The 27,576-nt window shown below is 41.1% G+C and overlaps 2 protein-coding genes across 9 annotated transcripts in view; one reads left to right on the forward strand and one right to left on the reverse strand.

The window, feature by feature from the left end:
- UCHL5 (ubiquitin C-terminal hydrolase L5) overlaps window positions 1–3,041 on the reverse strand; it is a 19,465-nt gene extending 16,424 nt beyond the window's left edge. Inside the window, exon 1 of one of the 2 annotated variants that reach the window (XM_077332689.1) lies at window positions 2,822–3,041. In XM_077332689.1, the coding sequence (XP_077188804.1) occupies window positions 2,822–2,903 (82 nt within the window). In that variant the 5' untranslated portion in view covers window positions 2,904–3,041. The remainder of the gene's footprint in view (window positions 1–2,821) is intronic. The other variant, XM_077332690.1, reaches the window with a different exon arrangement.
- RO60 (Ro60, Y RNA binding protein) lies at window positions 3,028–27,514 on the forward strand. Of its 7 annotated transcripts, none has more exons than XM_077332685.1 (9): window positions 3,028–3,129; window positions 6,136–6,740; window positions 10,821–11,041; window positions 11,238–11,384; window positions 12,635–12,772; window positions 13,974–14,090; window positions 15,321–15,434; window positions 17,023–17,169; window positions 17,740–27,514. In XM_077332685.1, exons 2-9 carry the CDS (start codon window positions 6,161–6,163, stop codon window positions 17,890–17,892), a joined length of 1,617 nt encoding a protein of 538 aa, XP_077188800.1. In that variant the 5' UTR covers window positions 3,028–3,129; window positions 6,136–6,160; the 3' UTR covers window positions 17,893–27,514. The 7 variants fall into 7 exon arrangements, 6 of the variants coding, with proteins under 6 accessions (XP_077188800.1, XP_077188797.1, XP_077188798.1 ...); XM_077332682.1 differs by lacking the exon at window positions 3,028–3,129 and adding an exon at window positions 3,353–3,466; XM_077332683.1 differs by lacking the exon at window positions 3,028–3,129 and adding an exon at window positions 3,555–3,705.
- Window positions 27,515–27,576: the final 62 nt, after the last annotated feature.

The following is a 27,576-nucleotide window of genomic DNA, read 5'->3' on the forward strand; positions in this document are numbered from 1 at the left end:
TATCTCCTAGCCAGCAGAGAGGCCCAGATAATGTTCAAGTCCTTATCCTGGCCTTAACCAAAGGCCTGGTCAAAGAGCTCCGTCTTGCTCCACCAGGGCCCTAAGCTCTTTGATGGGCTCATTCCACCAGGCAGGGGTCAGGACTGAAAAGAACCTGGCCGAGGCCAGGAAAACTGCCCTCTGGCTGGGGACAACCAACTGGTTGGGAATTTAAAGAGTGATGTCCTCTCTCGGGGGCATAAGCACGCAGGCGATTCTTCAGATATGTTGGACTCAGACTATGAATGGCCTCAAAGGTAAAAACCAATACCTTGAACTGGATCCGGAATTCAGCCAGTAACTAGTGCAGATACCTCAGCACCAGCTGGATATGGGCTATTCTAATAAGAACCCTAGCAGCCACATTCTGTTCCAGGAGCAATTCCCAGGTCAGAGGCAAGGGTAGGCCCATGTAGAATGAGTTACAGAAATCAAATCTGGAAGTGATTTTTGTGTAGATCTGTGGCTGGGTGCTCTGGGGCCAGATAGGTGAAATGGAAAAACACTGTTTGGGCTACTCTATTGAATTGTGTTTCCACTGAAAGGGAAGCGTTGGAAGTCATGTCCAGAATGCGCAACCTGGAGTAGCACACCATCTAGGCAGAGCAAGCACTCTTCCAAATCTGGTCCCTTCCTGCCCAACCACAGGACCTCTGTCTTGGAAAGGCTGAGTTTCAGGCGACTCTGAAAAACTCCAAACGTGGCAAAAGCCTTCAAATTCAGATTATTTGATCCTACATTCTAAGAACCCTACAGCGGCAAATTTTACATATAAAACTTCTGCCTGCTTAGGGTTCTAACAGACACCAGTACCAGGAGTACTTGTTTATATTATAAGTAATATAAGGCAGTGGTCCCCAACCTTTTTTATCACCGGGGACTGGTCAACCCTTGTCAATTTTACTGAGGCCGGGGGGGGGGGGCTTTTGCCAAGGGACGTCGTCACCGCCACCTGAGCCCCTGCTCCGCTTGCTTTCCCGCTGGTACCCCAGACTTCCCCCCCACCTGCTGGGGGGGGGGTGTTACCAGCAGCAGCTGCACAGTGCCACGCCGAGGGTAAGCACCAGCAGTGGCGGCTGCCGGAGAGCACCAAAGGTGAGCCAGTGGCAGAGCAGCCCCCAAGACAGCAGCCGGGGAGGAGGACGAGAAGGAGCCACTGTCCGGTACCGACTGATCCACGGACTGGTACCGGTCTATGGACTGGGGGGTTGGGGAACACTGCTATAAGGTATTTAGATGTCCACTGTGATCACCACTCAGGGAGGACAAGGAATTTATTTTATCTATACTTTACATATACTCCCCTTTTCTCCCTGATAGGGATCCAAAGTCTCCCCCCGTCTCCCCTTTTACATTTTATCCCAACAACTTTGTGAGGTAGGTTAGGCTGAGAGTATGCACAAGCATGGGAACTTGTGTACCTTGAAATGTGCTCCATGACTTAGCTTTTCAAACTGCCAGCACTTTCATGAATCTATTCTAAGCGTTAGCCAAACTGTCATATGTTGATCTTTGAAAAGATACTACTACTTTTCAAAATTATTACTTACACAATTCTTCCAGGAAGTTCAGAATGGTACCTTAACTTCGTAACAATAGCTTAGGCTGTACCTTGATGGCCCTAAGCCACCTCACACATTATGGATGGTTTGCAAGGAAGCATGCACTAGAGTCCATATGACCTTCCTAACAAGCCATAGCAGGATGACACAAATTTGATGCTCACACATTATGCATAAGATTCCCATTAGCTATTGATAGCATCATACACAAAAAACAACTTATAAAATGCAAGTGCAATAAATGCACGCTTGCAATTCTGTGCTGAATAGGCACACACATGAAGGACTGGTTGCAGCAAGCATACACTTGCTCATCAGTGTACCTGAGACCGTCTCTCCGCCTATACCCCAAAAGAGCATTACATTCCGCCACTGACAACTGGCTGGTGATCCCTGGCCCCAAACAAGCATGTCGGTCCTCAATGAGAGTTATTACTGGATCACTGAAGTTGTTGTTTAGAACCACTGTTGGGTTGTTATTGTTGTATATTGACTCGTTCCATGTATCCCCCTATGATGTTATATGTACACCGCCCTGAGCCATATGGAAGGGCGGTATAGAAATCAAATCAAATAAATAAAAAATATATAAAAATAAATAAAATCATATATATAAAGCTGGCAGGGCCTTTTGAGTATTCACAACTAAAAGCACGTAAAGCAGCCTTGAGCAAGTACTTGACCACAGGCTGTTGATGCCCAATTCCTTATAAACTTCCCAGCACAAGGAAAGGGGGAATGAAGAAAAGCTAACAGATTTCCCCTACCCCCACCCTACTACAGCAGCAGCACCTGCCAGCCGTGCAGTTTTTAAAATTCATTTAAAATTTAATTTACTACTTAAATTCTGCCCTGTCTTCGGAAACCAGTCTTGCAAGATGTTCTCCTCCATGCAAATTACATGGAAAGAAAAGAATGTTAGGGGTTTCGAGTGCTTCGGTACATATTTTAGCAGTTTCCACCCACTCCCTTAAAAAAAGACTTCCTCCCGAAAGCTAAAGACGCTACGCAAATGCCTCAGGAATACCGCGTCCTTGGCAGAGGGAGGAAGCCTGACCTTTGCAGATGCTCTCTTAACAAAAGGAAGGCACGCGCTCGGAGACACCTGCCTTCAAAACAGACCCGGGCAGGCCAACGGCGGCGGCTCCCCGTCCCTCGCTCGAGCCCCCCCCCCCCCCCGGAAGACGGCAACGGCGGCAGCCCCCCAGCCCCCGCCTCACCGAACCCCTTGATAAGCTCCGTGAAGACTCCCGGGTCGCTCTCCATGAGGCACCACTCGCCGGCGCTGCCTCCTCCCGCCATGGCGCTAGAGCGGCCACGGCCTCGTCCCCGCACAGGCTCAGCCTTGCCTCGCTCTGTCGCCCGCCGGCAGCCTCACGCCACCCGCCAACCCCTCGCTTCTCCGGCGCACGCGCACGACGGACAACCGCCCCTCTCCCGAAAGCCTCTGCGGCCGCCAACTTCGGATCACGTCGGATCAAAAGCGGTCGGAAATCCACCAATGGGATGAAAGGGCTCTGTTATAGAGGTAGAAAAAAGCCACGCACGTAATCTATTATTTCTTCGGGTTTCCAGTTGAGTGAGCGCGTGCGTGGTAGGGACGCAAGGGGAAGGGAGGTTCTTATCGCTGTGGTGCCAAAACCCAGGCTTTGATTAAGGCTGAAGCCCGCCGGGGAACTCTCTCTTACTCCTTCCAGTCTTGTGTGACATTCCCCGCATCCCGTTATCCATATAGGGTTAATTACGCCCGATGGCACACACAATTAAGGTCAATGCCGGTCATCCAAGGGGCGACCAGGTCAATTTATCTCTATGCACGAGCCTTCAGGCCGAGTTGGAGGGGGCCGGGGACCATCCGGGTCTTTGTAAGTGTTGCGGGTGTCTCTGCCAGGTGTTTCCACGGCCTGCCCCCCCAACACCCGGAAAGGAGAGGGGCGGAGCTAACGAGGCCGAGCTTTTCCATCCGGGTCCCTTCCCAGTACCCGGACGTGAGGGAAGTTGTCAGGGGCTGGGAAGGATCCTGCGAAGAAGAGAGAGCGCCGTTCCCTGGGACTGGCCGCCGCTCAGCTCCGGAGCCACGGAGGTAGCTGCGGTGACCGCGCAGGTGCGGCGCGCTCGGCGGGAATGCAGAGCCGGCTTCCCGGGAGGGATGGAGGGGGCGGACTCTGCGTGTCTTCTCTTTCTGTACGAGGGATGCCGGCCTCAGGGGGGACCTGGGGACCCCCTCCCCGGAATTGCAGCTCATCTCCAGGCTGTAGAGATCAGCTCCCCTGGAGAAAACAGGATGCTTTGGAGGGAGGGCTCTATAGCAGGGGTAGTCAATCTGTGGTCCTCCAGATGTCCATGGACTACAATTCCCATGCGTTCGCTGGCAGGGGCTCATAGGAATTGTAGTCTATGGACATCTGGAGGACCACAGGTTGACTACCGCTGTCTATAGCATTGCACCTCACGGAGGTCCTTGCCTTCCCCAAATCTCCTGAAGTCTCCCAACCTGGATCTGGAAACCCTGTCCCCCTGGGAGGGCCTGGCAACCCTGTTCTGTACCGGAGACCACTTTTCAAGGAGCACGGTCTGTTCACACGTATCCCACCAACAACAACAACTCCCTCTTTGCCTTCCAGAAACTGAAAGGGGTTGGGAAGAGCTCTGTTGTGTTATTACCGATGTAATAGTTATTGGTTATTAAGCACTTTTACAATTTTCTTCGAGGAGCACAAGGTGGTTCATGTTATCTTTTATTTGATTCTCATTCTCATGACAATTTCGTGAGAGAGGCCAAACCGTAACTAAGTTTTGCCACCTTGCATCCTCCTATGCTTTCATTGTTAAAGGTGCTTTCATTGTTAAAGTATCCCCTGTGCAAGCACCAAGTCATGTCTGACCCTTGGGGTGACGCCCTCCAGTGTTTTCATGGCAGACTCAATACGGGGTGGTTTGCCAGTGCCTTCCCCAACTTTCATTGTTATGTTGGTAGAAAAGCAAATCCAAAGATAACAAAAAGTAATGATCACACAATGTTCATTTTAGTCATAATCTTTTTTCTTTTCTTTTTTTGCACTTTTCAGCGTTATGTGCCCAAGGCAAATACCTCAATTGCATTACCCTTGATACAGCTGTGGAGGGAGGTGAGACTAGGATTGTCAGCTCTGGGTTGGGAAATATATGGAGACTTTGGGGTGGACTCTGGGAGTGGGCAGGGTTTTGGGCATGGAAGGACCTCAGTAAAGTATAATGCTATGGAGTCCACCCTCCAGTGTAGCCATTTTCTCCAGAAGAATTGATCTGTCACCTGAAAATGAGCTGTAATTACAGGGGATCCTGAGGTCTCACCTGGGGATTAGCATCCTTAGGTATGCCTGAAAAAAATAGTGACTACCCCAGTGTCACCCAGTCGATTTCACGGCATCACAAGAATTTGAACCATGGCCTCCTAGATCCTACTGTAAAATTCTAACTGAGGGGAAGGGAGCTGTGCCTGGTGGTAGAGCATATGTTTGACATCTCCAATTAAAAGTTTATCTAGTAGCAGGTGATGTGAAAGACCTCAGCTTGAGGTCCTGGAAAGGTACTGTTTCAGAGTAAACAGTACTGACTGTTGGATCATCGCTCTGATTCAATATAAGGCAGCTTCATATATTTATTACAGTGGCTCTGGCAAGGAAATATATGATGTCCATCCTTTCAGAAAAGAACATTGCTGTGATTTAAGCTTCACATGTTATAACCTGAGGTCTGGTGAACACATGGCAGCAGAATAAAATGATAGAATAGATTATACTACTTAAATTCAGATTGCAAGTGATGAATTCTGAATTTGAAGCCATTTTTTGTCAAAAAGAGAAACTGAAGGATTTGTGGTATAGTGGAAAACAACAAGCCAGGTGAGTGAGTCACTTCCATGAAGAATTAATGTTGGCACATGCTCAAACATTCCAGTGCTAGGATGAACTAGAAATATTGAATTTCACATAGTTATAAAATATTTTGCTAAGTGTGTACACTGTTTGTGCATTTAACTGGCGATAAACTGTATGCACAAAAAGGTATGTTTTACCTTGCATTTTTCAACTTCATAATTGTTCTGTTTTAAATATTCAGAAAGTACTTTTTGTTCAACTAATTTCATTGTGTTGCTTCAAGAAAAAAAATGCCCTCTTACATCTGGGAAAATTCCAGTGTTCCTGCACCAGCCTCAGATTTTGTTGGTCAAACTAACCAGCAGTGCCCTCCTTAGCAGCAGAGTCAGAATCCTACTCAGGTCTACTTAGTGGGGTATACACCTGGGAAAGAGTTCTTAAGATTGTAAAGCTAGTTCATATGATTTTCTAGTCCTTTTCACCTACATACCTTTAAGTCTGTTAAAATAAATATGTGCGGATTTAATAGTGTAGCCAATCTCACCGCTGCTTATTTTTTTTAAAGGCAGCGATTTGACATACTTCTATATGACAGCTTACTATAGGAAAGAGATCCAAAGCATCATATTTACCTTCGAAAAGATTTTGATGTGTGTGTTTTTCCACTCCCGCAGGAGGCATCTTAACACTAGAAAGGCAATGGAAGAAGCAGTGAGCCAAATGCAACCCTTGAATGAAAAGCAGGTGCCGAACTCTGCCGATGGATATGTATGGCAAGTTACTGACATGAACAGATTACAGCGTTTCTTGTGTTTTGGTTCTGAAGGAGGCACATACTACATCAAGGAACCAAAACTAGGGTTTGAAAATGCGGATGCTCTGCTTAGGCTTATTGAAGATGGCAAAGGTTGCGAAGTGGTGCAGGAAATAAAGACGTTCAGCCAAGAAGGGAGAGCAGCAAAGCCAGAACCCATATTGTTTGCACTTGCAGTTTCTTCACAGTGTTCCGATGCAAAAACAAAGCAAGCCGCTTATAAGGCTGTCCCTGAAGTCTGCCACGTCCCGAGTCATCTTTTCACTTTCATCCAGTTTAAAAAGGATCTCAAGGAGGGCATGAAGTGCGGTATGTGGGGTCGTGCTTTGAGAAAAGCTGTTGCGGATTGGTACAATAGAAAGAATGGCATGGCCGTTGCCTTAGCAGTTACAAAGTACAAGCAAAGAAATGGCTGGTCCCATAAAGATCTTCTAAGATTGTCCCACCTGAAGCCTGCAAATGAAGGTAAGAAAGGAGGTCAGATGTATGTCAGTATTATATATATTGTCTTTATGTTAAAAAAATGATATGGTTGTGGCTCCAAATCACTGAGATGTTACAGAAATGGGTGTAATTTTTTTAGAAACTAGTATGTAGATACCCATGTGAACAACATAAGATTAGAGCTTGGGGATATGTGCAGTGTCTGGAGTTTGGCCAGACACTACAGACCTATTTCACAGTTATTAAATAAATCCATGACTCTACACAAGTTGTGAGAAATGGTCTTTGTTATAGCACTACCATGGAAAATTTTTAATAGTGGATCTCGTTTTACAAAGTGCTCGTCAGTATTGTTTTTGGCAAATTATTATTTTCTTCGGTTTTTTTTAACAAATGAAGGAAAATATCTTTTGAATAGCTTTTCAGGTAATCAGTTACTGTTTTTAAATACCTGCATTCATGTATCTCACTTTGGTCATGGTGTTAATACTGTCTTAGAAGCAGCAAATCCGCATTTTATTTATTTTCATCCGTTAGTAGTATCAATAACAAAATGAATAGTGTGAGTGTCAGCTCGATTAATATACATATTCCTTTACTTTAGGTTTTTTTACATTAAACATAATTCTGCATACAAATAAAAGTGGAGAACTTTAAAATTAAGAGGCAGGCTTATTTGTTGTATGTAAATCCTCACTGTATTTCCCTTTCAAATGTATGTGTTTGGACTGCCATATCCTGGATCAGTTAGAATGCCTGAATTGTTTCCAAGGCACATGGCACAGTATAGCTAGTGAAACAACTGAAGACGGAAGAATACACGCCATCGCCTGACCATCCAGAATGTCAAGTCCACGAGTATTCCCAAGCTGTGACTGTCCAAAATATGCATATTTTGGATTTATTTAAGTACAACGATATAGGCTAGATATCAGGGGAAAAAATTTCACAGTCAGATTAGTTCAGCACTGGAATAGGCTGCCTAAGGAGGTGGTGAACTCCCCCTCACTGGCAGTCTTCAAGCAAAGGTTGGATACACTTTTCCTGGATGCTTAGGGCTGATCCTGCGTAGAGCAGGAGGTTGGACTAGATGGCCTGCATGGCCCCTTCCAACTCTGTGGTTCTATGATTCTATATTTGCTACATCCAGATCAAGTAGCTTACCAGTTATAAACTTCTCTATCTTTTTGATTGTGCTTTGCTTCATTTCTCTTCATCCAGTCCATTAAAGACCTGAATCAAACATGGTGGAACTTGTATTACCAAATAGAGAAATGAGAGAGATGGATGTCACTGGGAAACGGAAACATACAAAGCTGCCTTATACTGAATCAGTGAAACAAGGAGAAATCCTGTGTGGCAGTAACTGCTAATAACAATAAACATCAAAGAGCCTGCACTGAATGTGGCTGAAAAAGCACATGGAGGCAGTCATTGAGAAACCCACTGTAGGTTCTTTGCCAACTACCACTTTCGTGTTTGACTGTAACATACAACTGGTTTTGATTTACTTTGAACCTGAACTGAGGAAGGTACAGGCCAAAACCTTTCCAGTTCTTTTCTTCAAGCAAATTCTGCTATCAAATATTTTCACTGAATAAAGAAACTGTGACAAGTTTATGAATTATTTGAGGTTTATTATTAGCATTTACTGCCACACAGTATTTCTCTTTGCTTCATTCCTATACTACGTGTCCCTTCTTTTGTTATATTGACTTACATTGAATCCAACCATTGGTCCATCACTTTCAGTATTGTCCACACTACAGGGCTGGCAGCAGTTTTCCAGGATCTCAGGTGGAGATCTTTTATTTCACCTACTGCCTGGACATCTTAGGCATTGAACCTGGGACCTTCTACATGCCAAGAAGATGCTTTGTTACTGAGCCACAGCCTCTCCCAATGATAGCACAGTATTCCACATTCCCAGCGGTTTCATGTAAATGTGGAAACCCATGGGAGACAAATCAGAACTATCTGGAACCTCTAGGAATGATTCCCATGCAGGGAGAACAATTAATCTTCTGACAGTGTTTTCTGAAACTTTCCCTTAAGATGGAAGATGGAGGCCGGGCAAGGCAACAACTTGTAATTTTAACTCACACAAGAAGAATGCTGTGAGTGATAGAAATGAGCGATGTAAGAGAATCAACAGGGCTATGTTTTTGAGAGCCAGCTTGGTATAGTGGTTAAGAGTGGAGGCCTCAAATCTGGAAAACTAGGTTTGATATCCTGCTGGGTGGCCTTAGATCATAGTTCTCTTAGAGCTGTCTCTAAGACACTGACCTCTCAGGGTGTCTGTTGTGGGCTAAGGGGAAGGGTAGTCAATTGTACGCAGCTTTGAGACTCTTTCAGGTCGTAAAAAGTGGAATACAAAAACCCCCAGCTCTTCTGTGTCTTTTCTCTGATAGTTTGGCCTTGGCTGGAAGCCACATTTAAAGCAGCAGAGATTTATTTTTAAAAGGTCTGTTTCCTTGGTCAGGAATGGCAGGTTTGAAATGGGTTTATACTTATTCAGTGGAAGAGGAAAAATAGAAGAGTTCATTATCTAAAGGTAAAGGTATCCCCTGTGCAAGCACTGGGTCATGTCTGACCCTTGGGGTGACGCCCTCTAGCGTTTTCATGGCAGACTCAATATGGGGTGGTTTGCCATTCCCTTCCCCAATCATTACCGTTTACTCCCCAGCAAGCTGGGTCCTCATTTTACCGACCTCGGAAGGATGGAAGGCTGAGTCAACCTTGAGCTGGCTGCTGGGATCGAACTCCCAGCCTCATGGGCAAAGCTTTCAGACTGCATACCTGCTGCCTCACCACTCTGCACCACAAGAGGCTCTCCTCATTATCTACAATTGTACTATTGCTTCCCTAAGAGCAGCTTGGCATCGCTGCTTCCTGCAAAGATCTTACTGAAAATATGACAATGGCGATGTTATGGAATTACAGCTCAGTGAATTTAAGAGTTTTTCTTTTAAAGTATTGAACATTTGTTTAAACTAGTAACCTTAATATCATCATTATCCCCTATATAATTAGGGTTTTTTTAAGAGTGGGATTTAATTACTTTTCACATCTTAGATAATAGAATGGTGTTAAGCCTTGCAGAATATGTTCGTTGTTTTCAGTTGCTATTCCTCCCCTAATAAAAATAACAAGGTACCCCTTTGAATTTCCTCTTTCAAACTGTGGAAGGACATTTATACTTGCTCCTTTTAATGCCTTGCCATCAGTGGCGTTCTCAGGATGGTTTAATGGTAGGTATTCCTTACCCTGACTCTGCAGATGTGGTATTTACTGAATTGACTTTATAGATCATATTATTTTGGATTGCCCTGAATTTTCAGATTTCAGAGTTGGATTGATTTTCCCTTTGCTTAAGCAGGACTCTATCCTTTTATTTATTTTATTTTATTTAGATTTCTATACTGCCCATTTCTTTGCAGCTCTGGGCGGTTTACATTGAACATTTTACATTTTAGAAGCCCAAGTCTTCTTGGTTACTAAGAGAAGACAACCAAGTAAATTTGCATATGCCTAAATTGTTGGCTGCAACAGTAAAATCGTATTGTAGCTCAGACAACAAATCTTAGGCTTCCCTTGCAGTGTGTGATGGCTTGCTGTTTATGACTTTTGTCTCAAAGAAGAAGGAAGGGGGGGAATGGTGTTAAGAGCATGCTTTTGACTTTAATTTGAGAAGCATAAAGAAGACATTTTAAACTGAGTATACTTTCTACACATCTCATTATCCCATGGCCAGGAGTGACTCTCCAGTCACAGAGTGGGAATGTTCACAATCTTCAGTGATTTACTAGACCAGACCAGAAAAAATCCAGTGGTTGCACATTGCAACCATTGTAATGCATGGCAAAATAAAAGTAATAGGGAGAAATCATTGTAATTGATTTTTATAAGTCTATTATAATTTATTTCTGTTTCTTATTATTGATGAAATCGAGATAATAAACTTCCAAACTAAGTATATTTCAAAGTAAATGTATCTTATAATCGAATACATTCTTGCACTTAAAATTTTTTTGCTAACTGATAAACAGTTTGAAGAAGCAAGAATAACTGGAGTCCCCCCCCTTTTTTTCTTTTTAACAGGCCTTGCTATAGTTACAAAATATGTAATGAAAGGATGGAAGGAAGTCGAAGAGGCATATAAAGATAATAAGCTTTCTGCTGAGACTGAAAAACTATTAAAATATTTGGAGGCAGTGGAGAAAGTGAAGCATACAAAGGATGATTTGGAAGTGATTCATTTGATAGAAGAGTACAATTTAGTCAGGGAACAACTCCTCACAAGCCATTTGAAATCTAAAGATGTGAGTAATTCATATGAGCATTAATATTTCTGTGTTTACATTATTTTTTGCATTTTACTGAATTGAACCATTAAAAAATTATTTGAAGATTGATTATAGTCCAAGGAGCAACGTTTAAGTTGCTCCTTGCAGATCCTCATGTTGAAGGCTCTGAGTCCTTCCATTTGAGTACTAATCTTAACCCATTCTATGCAAGGTATGGAAAGCTTTGCTACAGGAGATGCCTTTAACAGCATTATTGAGGAATCTAGGAAAGATGACAGCAAATTCTGTACTTGAATCAGGGAGCCCAGAAGTCGCAGTTGTTTGTGAAAGACTAAGAAATGAGAAACTCCTCAAAAAGGTAAAAATTTCTCTGTTTATTACTCTATAATTTAGTTATTAACAAAGTTTTTATCTTGCCTTTTTGCCTCTCGTAGGGCCAGCCGAGATGTCTAAAAATATCATCTTAAAAGCCATTGAAGCCAATACACAAATATATAATTGAAACAAGTTAAAACCAGAGCCACCTATGGTTTTTATTGAGTTGTTCCACAAACAGAACTTCAATGTTGAAAGTGAGGCTGCGTTTGTTAACAAAGGATTAGTGTATGGGAATTCCTCAATTTCAGACCTTGATTGATGGCAGAATATCGTTAATTGATCTTTAGAAATCAAGTGGCTATTACTTGAGTTGTCTCCTTACTGCACAGGACCAGTTGGTGATTGAAAGAAAAGGTTGAGGATCATCCTCTTAGAAAAGGGTGGTATATAGGGTTGGATTACAGTAACAAACTATTACCTTTTCACTGTTTGGGATGTGTAATTTTTAGGAAAAGAGTGTTATTTTGGAGAAGCTGGGAAGAAGACAGCCTTACTTAGTGGTATAGTGGATTCTTCTGTAAGCTTTTCTGAGAATGATATTTGAAGGAACATATGAGAAGGTTTGAATTTGAGGGAAACTAGTTGATGGGAGGTGAAAGGATATTGAGATTATAGCTTGGATCTCCTGGACAGAATCTCTTCTTAGGACAATAGAGAAAAATAACCTGAATATGTCAAAAGAGGTATCCTTGGAAAACCAGTTTTTATTCCATTTTCTGCAATGAGGAAATACTCTTTAAATATATAACTTTTGTTTTATTTCTACCCTACCTTCCTTCCCAGTTGGGAACCCAAAGCCATGTAGTATTCTCCTTTCACTTGTTCTGTCCTGACAACAACCCTGTAACATCGGAATGGTTGAAAGTGTGTGACTGGACCAAGGTCGCTTCAGCAAGCTATGATTACGGAGTGGAGATTCAGACCTCTCATAACCTAGTCCAACACACTAACTACTACACTATGCTGAGTCTAAAAGTAGTTTCCTGGAAGAAAGCCCCATTGAATACAATGGCACTTTCTTCTGAGTAGACTTGCTTGAGATTGCCTCCTAAGTCTCAATTTATTTGAGTTTTGATGCTTGTACGCTTTCTTTTCTCTATATAAGATACAGAAATTGTTCTCACAAAAGTGAAAATCATAGCTGTATAAGTGAAGTATATTTTAAACTTTTTTGGGGTGCTCTTTTAAATTCAACAAATGAAAGCGTACTTTTCATGTTTTTTTTTTCAGGCTCGAATACATCCTTTCCACATATTGGTTGCATTAGAAAACTACAAAGGAGAACGAGGTTATCGGGGAAAACTTCGCTGGCAACCTAACAAGGATATTTTGGAAGCTCTGGATGCTTCATTTTACAAAACCTTCACGGTAACTGTGAGATACTAGAAATACATATGATTACAAAGGTTGAACAAATATACTTGTTTAGTTGTATCTTAAATATTTCCAGTATGATAGTTTAGATATCCAACCGTTTTTTGTTTTTATTTTTTGAGGGTTGGGGGAGTATTGTAAGATTGACAGCTGGTCAGTTGGAACTTGCAATCACAATTCAACATTGTCAAGTATCTCAGAAAACAAGAATTGTGGAGGGTGGCAGTTTACCTTTTTATTTCTTCATGTTGCCATTTTAGTCTGAATCTACAGTCACATGTTTCCCCAACCCTGGGATTTCACAATTGCCCAGGATGGGAGTTAATTTCTTAGATTATTTTTTTAAAAGAATTTTAAATGATTAGGTGATATGACCATATATAGTCATGTCAACCCCGCTCCCAAAAATGGCCATTGATGGACCTAGAGGGGGTGAGAAGGGGACAGGCCCTGGCCAGACAAATCCTTGCTAGTCGAGGTTTGTCAGACATGATAGTGACTGGAGTCCAGAGAGGTAAGTAATATTTTAGATTAACTGCAGTGGGAGGGCTATGAAGCAGTATGGGCATGTTCTGGCCCTGTTTCTGGCATTACGGTGGGCATGCCCCGGACCTGTTTCTGCAGGCTCCTACTGTAGGCTTCCCTTGGTGAAGAAGAAAAAATTGGTAGCCAGCCAGATTGCAGGCATAGTTCTGTTCACGACTCATCTGAAAATATTTCTGTGCTGTCACTTCCTGTGCTGTGGGATTAGCATGGTGGGAGTGTCTGAGTGATTTCACTACTGTTGACGTGACTTCTGGTTGTGTGGCAGGTTGTGGCCTTTCTCGAAGCCTGAAAAATATTTCAGGGGTTTATTAATGGTAAAAAGATTGAGGAAAGCTGCTTTACATCTTTGTTAACTTCTGCAGCTACTGCCTCTTCTACTCTTGCCAGCAAAGCTTTAGTAGGACCCACCATGCAGGTTCTGTTACTTCCCATGCTACCTTCTGTTGAGTTTCTGTGGACCTAGTATTTCCTTGGGAGAACTGAATGAAATTTAAAATTATTTATATCATTAGCAAGTATGTACTGTATTGGATATTTAAGCTTGTTCCTACAGGTGCATAATTGCTTTGCCTTTGTTGACTCAGAAGATAAGTATGCCTTATAAAAGCAGCAATGATGAGGTCTTTTGACTTTTTCTTTTATCCTTTAGACAGTAGAGCCAACAGAAAAACGTTTCTTGCTTGCAGTTGATGTCAGTGATTCTATGTCCCAAAAGGTTTTGGGCAGTGTGGTGAATGCTAGTACAGTTGCAGCAGCAATGTGTATGGTAAGACCTGAAATTGTGTTATGTCCAAGTCCTTTTGACCCAAATCTGAATGTGGAGGATTTTGTATTCTTTCTAGCCTAAGTAGACAGCTGGATACAGAGTCAAATAAAGTGTTAAAAAGTAGAGCAGCAGTGGAGACAGGGAAGAGCTTGCATTACCTTAAAGAAACTTATTTCTTGAATTAAAAAATTAAACACTTTTTGCAAAATCAGAGAGTTTAAGTAGACTATAATAAAATTCTCCGTGTGAAAGCCACAGAATTCTTACCTCTTCCAATGTGTACATAAAATGGGTCCCATACTTACAGAGGATCCCTGCAATCAATCTGAAAGTATCTATGAATGAAAAAGACCCCACAGGTCTAATAGAGAAGGGCCATTCGTCATGACTCTCTCACTCTCAAGTAACATGGTTTTTGACATTCCATGTGGAGGAGATTTTGTGGATGATGTAGAGTCAGGCTGACATCTGGGATGTCTTCACTGTTGAGGTTAGTGTACGCTTGGAGCCTCCCCCCACCCCCATGTGCCATTCCAGTCTGTCTTCTGCAGCTCCTCCCATCATCTCACAACTCACACGACACCCACTAATTTTCAGCAGTACTTCTTTTAGTTGTTTTGCCTGGAAAGAAGTAGTATCATGATGGCCTGTTCCTCCCTTGCTAGGGTGACACTGGTGGTCATGATGGAGCCACCCAGAAACAACGACTGTGGAAAGGGAAGAAGGAGCCATCACGAATGCTATTCTTCTCTGAACTTTGGTTGTAACAATGCAAGAGGCGCAGCAGGTCATGGGAGTGCAGCGGGAGTAATGGAAGATTGATGGGGTGTCTGGAGGCGTACCGTAGATTAAGTTGGGACTGAATAGAGAAGAGAAGAGAGGGTGGAAGAATGGAGGAAATATGTTCAAACATGCATATATCTGAGGAAGTCAGTGTCATTGTGCATACTGAGGGGAAGGGTGGATTGAGAGACGCTGGTGCTATGTCTTCTTGGAAGAGAAGGATTTTCATCTTGCATATTCAGTAAAATCTGGTTGTTTTTGTTTTTCAAAAATCACACCTAAGGCTGTTTTGCTTCCCAATAGAACCACACTATTCTGGTCGTTCAGGAAGATAAGAGGCACTGACCTCTCATTTCTACCCAAATTTATAATAACTGCAACAAAAGGAAATTGAAGAGTCGTTATGGCTGTATTATCTATTTTCATTAAACCTTTTTTTCCCGATAGGTTGTTGCACGCACAGAAAAAGATTCTTATATTGTTGCCTTTTCACATGAATTGGTCCCTTGTCCTGTGACTGAGGATATGACATTGCCTCAATTGTTACAGAAAATGTCTGAGGTATAGAAAGCTTTGGATTGAATTATTTTTATTTAATATGTAAAAAATGCTGGCAGGGGCTCATGGGAATTGTAGTCCATGGACATCTGGAGAGCCGCAGTTTTGACTACCCCTGGTATAAAGTGTTCTTATTTGTACCTTCTGCTTTACTGTTCCTGCTGTGTGACAGCAGTGGGGGCTATGTTCTCCATCATGCTGTCAGTTATACGTTATGCTGTACACCCATGATGTTTTATGTAAACTGCCCTGAGCCTTATGGGAGGGCGATATAGAAATTCAAGAAAATGAATAACATCACCCTTGGGTCCAGGCCATAATTTCTAATTATTTATCCAAACAAATTGTATGCAGTGTAACCCTATTACCTGTCCAAAAAGACCTGGGTTGAACTGTTCCATTGTTTCTGGAAAGCTGGGAGCATGGAAGCTGTCTTGATCTCCTCAGGCAGGTCAATCCACAAAGCTGGAACTACAACATGGAAAACAGGTGTACAGGCACTTCACTATGACCACCTGTGGATGGGAACCTGCAGAAGCCCCCGCAATGTTGGAGCAGAGAGGAAGAGGCGGTCCTACAAATAAGAGGGGCCGAGGCCACCAAGGGCTGTGTATGTGATAGCCAGCATCTTAAACTGAACCCAGTGGCGGATTCTCTTTGATTTCTCAGTGTTTTTCATTACCATCAGTTATGGGGTCCTGCTGAGAAGCTTGCTGGGTTGTGGGAGGGCATTGATTGTGCTTTGGTGGTTCTTCTCTTACCCGACCCAGCCAATTTCACGAGGTAGTGTTGGGTGACTAGTACTTAGCCCTGTGGCATTTATGTTGTAGAATCCCACAGGAGTTCATCTTGTCTCCCATGTTGTTTAATATCTACATGAAAAAGCTGGAAAAGATTATCTAGAGTAATAGTAGAGTAATAGTAGCTTGTGAGCTACGTGTGGTTCTTTCACATGTTACTTGCATCTCTTCTTGCAATTTTGGTGCACATGGAAGAGATGTGAAACAGGAGGAGAGGAAGAGACAGAAGCTGAGGTGGGCAAGAAAGGCAGGAGAATGGAGGAGGTAAAAAGGAGAGACAGGAGAGGACTCGTCTTTGTCCAGAGAGGAGAACTAATCATGGGTAGAACTACAAAAAAGAACACACAAGTACAAATAAATACTTCTGGCCTGTTTTATGAGAATCATTTTACCCTTCTTAACCTTTTTATTCTCTGGCCAGGCTTTTAATAGTTTGTACATTTTAATTATTTTATTTACTTTTTAAATTATGTTTCGCTTCATAAGCTGTCTCAAGAACAGTATCTGCATTTTCTAAAGAATGTGAATTGTTTTTTGTAGTAAATGCTTCTGGGTAAAAAGTAACAGTTCCATGGGTGATTTTTTTTTAATGTGTGCAATAACTAAATGGAACTTAGTTTTCAATGCCTTGAACAATTATTTAGCTATATTGTATTTATAGTTACATATTCAGTATTACTTTCTGCGTATGCTTTGTGGGCGGTGCATAGACAATACAATAAACAGTGGTTTGGGGGCCATACAGCTCTTTTTACATCATGAAACCTCCTGTGGTTTGTTCTTTATCATAGATTCCAGTGGGCCCTACTGATTGTTCTCTTCCAATGCTGTGGGCTCAAAAAAATGGATTAGCTGCTGATGTCTTTATTGTGTTCACCGATAAGGAGATCTTTGCTGGAGATACTCATCCTGCAACAGCCTTGAGGATGTATAGGGAGGTAAATATCCTTTTTCATAATGCTGTGAATTAGCTTTTGCGGAATAGTACTGATTTCTAAACTGTGTTTCTAGCATTTTGAAGGTGCATATTTGTGGAGGTGCTGCGGAAACAGCTTTTCAAATCGATAGGAGTAACAGCAGAAACTGTGGCTAGCATACTGATAGCAACCCAGTGATCAACCCAGGATAAAATGAATGAGATTGGGGTAGATTAGACCTTCAGACATCCAGATACATGCCTGTAGGATCCATAACATTTTCCTGGAGCCAAGGAGAAGAGAACAACAAAAGGAAATCTGGCAACCGGAGAGACAGCAGCAAAACCATCTGAGTGTCCACTCTAAAGGAACTCCTCAGATGCCAAGAATTGTAATATTTTTAGTGCTGGAACCTGGACTAGGTCACGGGTGGGGGATGGGGGAACAGAGAGACTGAGCATAGAATATTCTTCTCTGAGGGGAAGAAGGGACAAGGGCTTCCTCTCTATACTTGTCGCAGTAAAGTATGCAAGACTTTACATTGCTGTGTAGGTATATGCTGATCAAGTTTTTTTGTTTGTTTATCATTAGGCCACGGGTATTCCATCCAGACTTATAGTTTGTGGAATGACATCCAGTAGCTTTACTATTGCAGACCCAGATGACAGAGGAATGCTGGATATATGTGGCTTTGACGCAGGAGCACCAGATGTCATTCGAAACTTCACTTTGGATCTCATTTAAATCTGAGCACCTGCTTTATGGAATTGGTGTGTTACCAGCTTGAAGACTTTGACTTGGGTCCTCCCAATCTGATTGGCTGACTACCCTAACTGATGGCTGAGTCTGATGCATCTATCGGAATGTTTAACATTTTTGTAAAGGGATATAAAGAGGAGCAGAGGTGAAATCTACTCTCTAGGAACATTGTTTACATCTGTTGCACTTAGTTTAGAAATAACAATAGGAAGCCTTCTAGAAATTGCTACGGAACACAGTGTATGTATACTTTGAATTTTTTAAAAATAATAGTTTGCCTATACCGAGGTATTCCATCACTGTAGACTTTATTTTCCATGATGAAGTGATTTTAATGTTTTACGTTGTGTTGGATTAACAATTGTTTGCTTGAATAGTTTTTATACTTTGTATTGATATTGACAAGGGCAAGTGAGACCAGGTATGTACTACAGGTTACCTCACTTCTTTCAATGCGTATTGGTTCGCATTGCTTATAGCACATTTATATCTGGCAACTTGCTGCTTTCCCTGTCCCTTATACTAGATGCAAACCTTATAACTACATATGTTGGGTTACTTTGGAACAACTGGATTGTTCGAAGGGGCAGGTGGGTGTTGCCAGGTTAATCAACCTCCTCGATCTGCCCTTGTTTCAGAACGAGTCTTGCAGGAATTGCATAATTTGTATTAACGCATTATGATTGCACCAGTTTGTAAATAAGCATCTTTTGCATTTTATATGTTACTTTGTGACAGAGAGAATAACAGGGCTTACCTAGGAAGTTTGGTAAATTGCACATGTTATCAAAGGAAAACAAAATTGCAACTCTTTGTCTTTTGAAGCAAGGGAATTGAGGAGGGGAAGGGATAGCATGGGCTTCACTAACAAACTGAAGTTGCGGTGACCAATTTGTGGGATTATTATCCATGTGCATTTCTGTACCATGGTGAGCTGCCCTACACATTCCTGCTCCTACACAGTCCTACTACAGCACCTCTACAGACTCCCCCATGTTTTCAGTGCAAATGATGCCAGTGAACAGTATGTTACAGTCAATATTAGAACAAAATTAAGCCTCAGCCTTAGTTTCATTTTGCTTTCTTCAGGCCTGTACTATAGAGAAATGGCTCCTGGGATGCACTCGACCATGTGACTGTGTTGGGGTATAAAAGCTAAACATCAGACTTTTAGCAGAAGAATATAGAAGTTTAGGCATAGTTGCTGTTATCAGGTTTTTCTGGAGCTGCGTATTCTGGATTCATAGATCAAAGATGTCCTCCTGTGCAACCTCATTTAAACAAGAGCAGCTATGTCAACCATTTTTCTTTATTGAGTTTGTTCAGGAGACATTGTCAGTTGACGTCATCGGTTTGCCTTTGCGGATCTGTATTAATCAGTGCAATGGGTAGACATCAGCACTAAAGCATATATATTGGAGTCCTAAAAACCCAATATTAGGGTGGGGAAAACCCCTTTTTTCTTAATGGCGTAGTCATAATTTGGGTTCAGTTTTGCAAATGCGTACGAAAAATACTCTTTCTCAATGTAAACAGTGATCCTTTTAAACACTAGCGGCAACTGTAGCAAAATAATAGCACAGTTATTTTGCAGAATGAACATTACATCTTGGAATATGATGCTATGTAAAGAATAAGTGGGGAGGTATATATGCAGTGTTTAATATAAGACTGGTTGGTACTAGGGTTGGGGTGCTTCAGTGTCCGAAGCAGCCACTTGTGCCCGAAGCAGCCAGCACTGCGTTGCGGGGGGGGGGGGGGAGGGGAGGCGCAGGCATTGACGCGGTGCCCTGCGTGTGTGCGCTGACCGACGCATCAACGCCCGCATCTCCCTGTGATGCGGCACTGGCTGCTTCGGGCACGAGTGGCCACTTTGGATGCCGAGGCACCCAACCCTAGTTGGTACATCACTTTATCAAATGTCCTTTTTTTTGATTGACAGAATAGGTACTATCACTTCTTTGAACTACATGTTTTGTTTTACATAAGTAATATTTAGAAGCATTTATAAACATTGCTCCCAGTAGGTCATGTAATAGCTGAATATCTTTCTGAATAATGTTCTGAAAAATTTGTGAATGAAGGTTGTTTCTGCATTCGCTAAAAATCTTTTGCCTTCTACAGACACAGCAGTTGAACTGTATTGGAAATTATGCTCTTTGGCAGATTGGTGGCTGCCAGGATCTTTGTAAGTGATCGTTGTTATGCTGAATTTGAAACCGTTTTCAAGTTGCTAGGGCTGCTATTGAGTTCTATGATGGTTTTTTCCCTTCTAAATTGGCGCTTGGATACTTTATTAGAAGACTCTTGAGCATTCCCTATTTAATTATTAGAAAAAGAACACCATTCTCAGTTCTTGGACATTTTTGCCTTTAAAGAGATGTTGTATGGAGGGAATATGGATAGTTAATCAAAAGATATAAAACAGATGTGCCCTTCTCCTCTCCCCAGTTCCATATGAAAGCCCCCAAAATATAAAACATGTTAGAGTAGGGACATACTACAGTAGCATGAATATAAGGCATAAATAGTGATTTTAAGTATATGTTTTCATGTTATATTTAAAAGTTTGGCTAAACTTCAGGTGATTCAAAGAAGGACCAGTAGGTAGAAATTTTTTAAAGGTGAAGTGACCTTGTATGAATTTAGTATAGCTCTACACTTTATTAAAACACAAAAAAGGAATGCCTCTGTCCCTCCATTTGTGCTTCAATCAGGATCCTCTCCTGTAGCACTATCTTTGAAATGTATGGGAGGTGAACAAGAACCGGTGTGTGCATGGTAATATTCTGAAGGGTTTTATTTTATACATAGAGTTGGAGCCAGTTGTCATGTAAGAGTTTTTTTTAATGAATGGGTGGATGCTTGCAACAAAATGTAATTGAACAGAATGAATTACCTGTATGGGTTTACAAAAAATAATCCAGGAGGTAGAAGGAGACTGTTCATAGGTCTTGGTTGAGATTTAGAGAGCTGTTTAGGTATGCCCAAGACTTCTGGTATGCCAAGGGGAACATTTGCCTTTTATCCTCCATCCCATGCCGCCTGTATCACAAATTTCTTGTATAATGCTCCTTCATTTCAGAAAAGGTTTACTGCATGGCAAGGAAGGATGGGGCAGTGCAGTTCAGAAAACATATGCTCCCTTGGGGACATGCAGCTATCTTCTTCCTTATGTCTGTCTATTGTGGTTCTCCTCTTGCCCTGGATTGCAGCAAGCTGCAATTCGTACTTAGCAAGTGAGGATTTACATTTGACCCGCAAACCCAAATTTAATCCCATGTGGAGCACGCAGCTCTAGTTTGACGGTTTAGCTGTGACTGCTGATAGTGTTGCCACAAACCAGGGACGCAATTACAAAAACACAAGTGGAGAGGGGAGTGTAGAAATGTAAGATGCATTCCAGATTCATTCACGATGCAGCAGTATCTCTGGCCCAAGCCACTGTATTACGTGCTGTAGAATAGGGGTGCAAATAAGTATAGGCAGCTGCAGGAAATGATAATAACATCAGTATAAGGAAAAACACCATAGCATAGCTGGCAAAACCAGCCAAAACATTCAAAAGTCCAAATAAAAGTTGTCCTTTTTATTCCAGTTGCATCCGTTATTCTGCATTAATATGTGACAAGGTTTCAGTGTTGAATATCTTGTTTCACCTCTGCTTTGTCATAGCATATTTCATCAGCACAGAAAAAAAATGCAACACACTGGATCCATGCTATGCAGGTCACTATACTGCTTGGGGACTACATTTTTTGTTGGTTTTGCCACAGTGTTTTTCTTATACTGATATTCTGGAACAGGGCTGGCCAAACTGTGGCTCTCCATGAGCCCCTGCCAGCATCTGGTTTGGCCACTCCTGCTATAGAATATTGCGTGTGATGGTTACTGGTGATAATAACTTGATTTGTTTTATTCCGAATTTTTATTCCCCCTTGCTGACAATTGCTGATTGCTTGACATTTATTTCAAGCAAATTAAAGCCCCCAAATGATAGTCAGAATTAAATGATTCATGCAAGTGCTCTGTGCTGTCGTTTCACCAAAGAATCTCGTAATAATTAAGAGGAGAGTTCTGTGCCAGTGTTTTATGGCAAACTGAAAGGGAGAGTTTAGTTAAACACAGCTTTGCAAAGATTGGTATCTGTAATACTGCAGAATTCCTCAGGGACGCTGGTGGCTTTTCTGATTTTAGTTCAGAACGTTGTAAAGTGATTCCATTTGGCTGCCTGTGTTGCTAAAAGTCAAACAGCTAGGGGAGAGGAACTGGGCAGTAGATAAGGACTTAAGGAACCATGACTGGTCTGACATGCAAGAGGTTTAGAGCTGCTATTCTTTCTATATGCGGCACATTTGTTTCACTCTTGTCGCTATGGGTCACCCTCTCCATTGTATACAAAATCTACATCTCTCAAAATGTTGAAATAAGAGAGACTCTATGAATATGGGAAAAACTGATCTGTCCTTGGTTGTTTGGTAGGTAGTATAAACTGTAATTGTGGGAGAGGCTGTTTTGAGTACATTTGGGTACCTGAAAGATTTACATGGATATTTGTAGAAGGAAGCTAAAACTTACCTAATGAACATGGATGCCTTTATGAATCAACAGCAGCATCCTTGTCATTTGTGTAAATGAGCTAAAAGTTTTTCAGAGGCTCTGTATGATAGGTCTAAGTTGCTTATTCTGAAAGAAGTCCTATAAACACTAGTCTGAATCTACTACTGAAGTTGCATACTGAACCTTTGGAAACGGGTTGTGAAATTTTCTACCATCAGTAATTGATAAACGATTGCAGGAATGATTGTGTTTGGGTGACTGTACTTCTCTGAGGGAATGAAAATTCAAATGCTAATTCTTGGTAATGTTTGAAAAAGAACAATTGAAGGAAAAAATACACTGTCTAAAAAACAAAGGATTGTATCCTATCATCAGTCAGCACAAGGAGTTTGTGGAGGCAGATGCCCTGTGCCTTCCCACAATAGACCTGTGATTTCTGAAGAGTCAGTGTTAAGGCCCTCAGGGTCTCCTTGTGGGCAAAGTGCCATATAGGTTGGTGAGAACTGCTGAAACAGAGTTCAGTGGAACTATCTTGCCTGCACTTATACTGTGCATTAGATTTTTAGCAAATTCTGCATCCTCATCGCAGCCCCCATACCGGATGGCACAAGAGTCTCCCAAAAACATTGCCTTCTTGAGTCTGCTGAAGAAAGGAAGTGGAGAGATCCCATAACATCTCTGCACTGATAACTCCTGGGGTGCACCTGTTGACTTCTGCAAGCCCACTTCTTTGTCTGGATTCTATAGTAGGCAACACTACAAAAAAGGTCTAACACAATGTAGTAGAAACACAAACACTTGTAAATACTTTTGTTCCTATGGGTAGAAATGCTAAACGGGCAGAAAGTTTTAAATGGTTATGTGCTGGTAACGGTACTGACAGATTCTAAGAAGAGATGTAGTGTGAACGGAGCTAGTTTTCCTTTTGAAACCTGTAAATTATCTTGAAATAATGCATGAATTAAGCTTAATTATGGTCAACAGCTATTTCATAACACTAAACTATTATGATCCAAAGCGCTGCTTGCATAGGGGCCTTGTGTTCTGTAAAGGACTTTTTGGGATTTGCTGCTCTGTTTATAGCTCGCTGTCTTGCTTACAGAAGAGAACTGGGAAGCTTTTGGGTGTGCTGAGCACTACCCCCACAACAGAACTTCTGACTCATGGCCAGTAAATAGCTTCTTTCCTTTGTAGTCTCCAGCATATGAAACTGACTTTAAAAAAAAACAAGCACTAATACCTCCCCCCCCCCAGCCTCTGTCTTACTTTGGAAATATTACTAATTAACTTATGAGTCCTTAGAAAACACAGCTCTTGTTTGTCTTTGCTAGGTACAAACCTTATGGAAATATATGGGGCATCTAAATGAATGGTGGCATAAACTGGTAGTTTTCTGTTAGCTTTTATGTTGACCAACTTAAATCCCTTTCTCTTTTTGTTTTCTCAGGTTTGACAATTTCCAGGGATACTTTTTTTCCCCATTTCATTCACTTTTTTTTTTTTGGCTTTACATCCTGCTTCTACATTCCCTTCTGTCAAATCTTGGGTTTCATCAGTAGGCTAATGTGTACATCAGCATTCTTTATGTCCTAATCACAGTTAAGGCAGCAGTTACAGGATTATGTACCCTGCTTTATTTTCTGTTTGCATGTGAATGAATGCACCTTGCCCTCCCCTACACCCCTAGTTGATGCTAACTGGGGTTCATGACTTTTCATCACCTTCCATCCCTGATTTTTATATCCCGGTTAATGCTGACCATTATTAACACTGGTTCAAATATAATCCGTTATCACAACTGGGTGTACCAGGGATTTGTGGCTTGGATATGGAGCATAACATTACCCTGTTCCCTTCAATAACAGTTCCGTTTTTGAAACGAAAACAATATGCTTTCTTCATTTTTCTTTTCTTTTTTTTTTGGAGGGGGAGAAATTTCAAAGTCTCTTGCTAGATCTTGACCAGTGTAGTTGAAATAAAACTTTGTGAAAATGCAATAGACACATGTGCTATTTCAAACAAAATCCATTAGAGTGAGTGAAAAATTTCAGTGGTAGTCTGTTACATACTAAGGGAGCATAAACTTATGATTTACTACCTTAAGAAAAACGCTTTCTCATTTAGTGCTGATCTGGATTACTTAATAAACAATTCCCCCCCCCCCCTTTAAAATTAGACCATAATGGAAAAGCTGGAGTAATTTTTCTGGTGCCAGCTCTGGGTTAGGAAATACCTGGATATTTTGTGGGTGGAGCTTGAAAAGGGGTAGAACTTTAAGGGGATATAATGCCACAAAGTCCACCTTCCAAAGTTGCAATTTTTATCAGTTCATCTTTGTCACCTGGAGGTCAAATGTAAAAGTTGGAGGCTGGCAACCTTAGTCTGAAAGCAGTTTTTTACCTGCATAAATGGCATGTGCAGTCAGGTGTTAGGTGTGTCTCCAAGAAAATCTACATTAGTTTAAAAAACAAATCTTGTGTCTATCAATAGGAAACTTTATATTCAACCCAGAAAAACCTGACCAGTGGAATTACCTTGAGCTGGGCTGGTGAAGTAAGATCCCCCCATCGGTCTTTTCCTCACATATGTATAATTTAAAGGACTGAAGTTTGTGCAACAAATTGTTCAGAAGATCAAGCTGGATTATTTCCCCTGTTAGTCATCAAAGGACACAGGTCTTTGTTTAAATGCAGATTAATTTTGTACAGATGGCTGCTTGTTTTACTCTTAGTTTTATAGATAAAGAAAATGTGACAAGAACAGAATTAAGTTAACGAAATGGTACATTGGAAACATGCTGCCTGTTATACATAACATGATTCAAAGACTTCAGTGGATATTGTCTGGGAGTGTATGCATATGACTTTGCTTCTAAAACTAAAGAGGTTTTTTTTAAATAATATACTTGTAAATCTAGAGTGCAGCTTGGAATAAAGAAATAACAGTGAAGATTAATACACTATAATGAGGCACAATACTGCTTTCATAATTTTAACTCTAATGGAGCACAGTAAACAACAAACCATACTTCTCTTGAACACAATTATTACTGGGGTATTAAACCTGTGTCTGGTTTCTATTTCTTCTGAATATTGGTGGTTGACCTGATAGAATACTGCTCAGTTTACAAAAAAATAAAATTCAAGCCCGCATGTGACAGACTTTTGACGTGTCTGTTTTCTGCAGACACGGATTTATTTGTCCTTGGCATGGGAAAACATGCAAGTCTGGACCTTAAATCTGAACTGGCTCATCCCTGACACAGGTTTACCATCTCAGTGAAAACAATTTAAGTTTGTTTTAAAATGAAAGACCCAGAGGTCACCTGCCTTTAAAAAAAAAGATTAATAGTTTGCTATTGAGAGCAACATAGGGTCCAATATGAACAAATATTAATGACTACAGTTAGATCACAGACTTTAGTGGGAGTTTGCCATGCTGCTTAATTTTTAGAGCCCAATTGGGCTGCTGACCTAGAATATGACATCAATAGACTAGTAGTAGATTAGTAAATTTGGCATTAGCTTAGGATTTCACTAATTCTACGGAAGATCCTTTTTCTGTGGAAAAAGAGAGCCTTAATTTGATAGTGTCATAATTAACTTAGAATGCCTTAAGACACATGATATCATAAGAAATGGGCACTCATTAGAATATGTAGGTTTGCAATGTTTCTCCCTCGAGTATTCATTAATGGATGCTTTGCCTTAAGCCACGCCATTTTGAGATCTCAGTGTTGCAAATTGACACTAAGCTGTAAAGAGGGAAGAGTGGTTTACATTTAAGCGCAAACAAGGTTCTTAAACAAAATATTAACATTGATGATGTAGCCTAGACATGCCAACAGTTTTTGCATGTTTTATTTTTGCATTTGTTGATTGTTTTGTATTGTTGGGAAAACACTATATATAGAAACAGAGCTGTTTATCACAAATGTGGTAATCCATTGACCAGATTAATTTATTTTTTTTAATATTGTGAGAAGATACACCAGCTTTTGGATCACCATTCTGTGTCATTTCTTCGAGAAATGTTAAGATAGAAACATTTACCAGCATTTGTGCAGAATATTTTTATTTGGTATGTTTAGTATGATATATATGTATTTATAAGTCTAATTCAGTAGAATAAAAATTACTTAACAGGGTTTTGAAGAACTTGACAAAACTAAGTAACTCTTGCAGTGGCAGGAAAAATCAAGTTATCCAGGTCTTTTTGTGTTTGTAAATTTTGCTTTATATGTTAAATGTGCATTACACATTTCAAAATAAGGGGACTACGAACTGGCTAATAAAACTGGCCATTTAAGAGTTTTATGATGGAAGTAAATGTGTGCATTTCACTGTTTGGCTTGAGTTCAGAATTTGAAGTTACTGCTCATCTCTGTATAAGGAACAAAGACTGCCTTTAATAAGCATTGCCAGGGAATGCACTAGTTACATATATAATTAAATCCTATTTGTTTTGGAACATGCAACTTCAGGCTGGCTAATTTTGAGTGGAGGGGCAGTGGTGTGCTTTTTCCTTGTATGTCTTCATAACTATGATTTGAAGGGTAAATATGCATCTGGAATCCTGGAAGGAAAAAAGCAGATGGGAACAATGGTGATATGGAACAATGGTGATATGGAACAGAAAAACAGCTGGCAGGGAAAAGGTAAATAACCATCCTCACACCCTGCCTGCCCCCTATTCCGAATCCTCCTGAAGCTGTATTTTCTTTTTTAAAAGGCTCCCAGGGTTTCAAAAAAATGCACTTGCAGAATGTGTCGTAAGGCTGTAATTTCTAGTGATGTTTCTGACTGCTACTTTGAAACAAGTAAAATAAGCCTTAATATTTAAAAAAAAGTAGTACACTTTTGACTGAGACATGAAAGCCTTCTTAATAAGCAAGGTGACCATAGTTTCTTCAGAGAGCAGAGTTTCTGATTTTAATTCATATCTCACATTTGAATAAACGACTTTTTTTAGATGCAAGTGGTATGTTCCTAAACTGCATTATGATTTGTAGAACATGACAAGTACAAAATAAATTCTATGCATATCATTCCTTGGAATTGACCTTTTTTCCCCGTCCAAAGTAACAACAAAATCATTCTGAATTTACTA

Source organism: Paroedura picta, chromosome 4 (genome assembly GCF_049243985.1).
Source record: "Paroedura picta isolate Pp20150507F chromosome 4, Ppicta_v3.0, whole genome shotgun sequence".
Lineage (NCBI taxonomy): Eukaryota > Metazoa > Chordata > Lepidosauria > Squamata > Gekkonidae > Paroedura > Paroedura picta.

What these genes read in the sequence shown, in the direction of transcription:
- RO60 (XM_077332681.1), top strand. Translation starts at nt 5,406, where the DNA reads ATGAATTCTGAATTTGAAGCCATTTTTTGTCAAAAAGAGAAACTGAAG. An exon ending in CCTGAAGCCTGCAAATGAAG is followed by an intron (nt 6,741 to 10,820) that starts GTAAGAAAGGAG and finishes TCTTTTTAACAG; the next exon opens with GCCTTGCTATAGTTACAAAA. An exon ending in TGTTACAGAAAATGTCTGAG is followed by an intron (nt 15,435 to 17,022) that starts GTATAGAAAGCT and finishes TCTTTATCATAG; the next exon opens with ATTCCAGTGGGCCCTACTGA.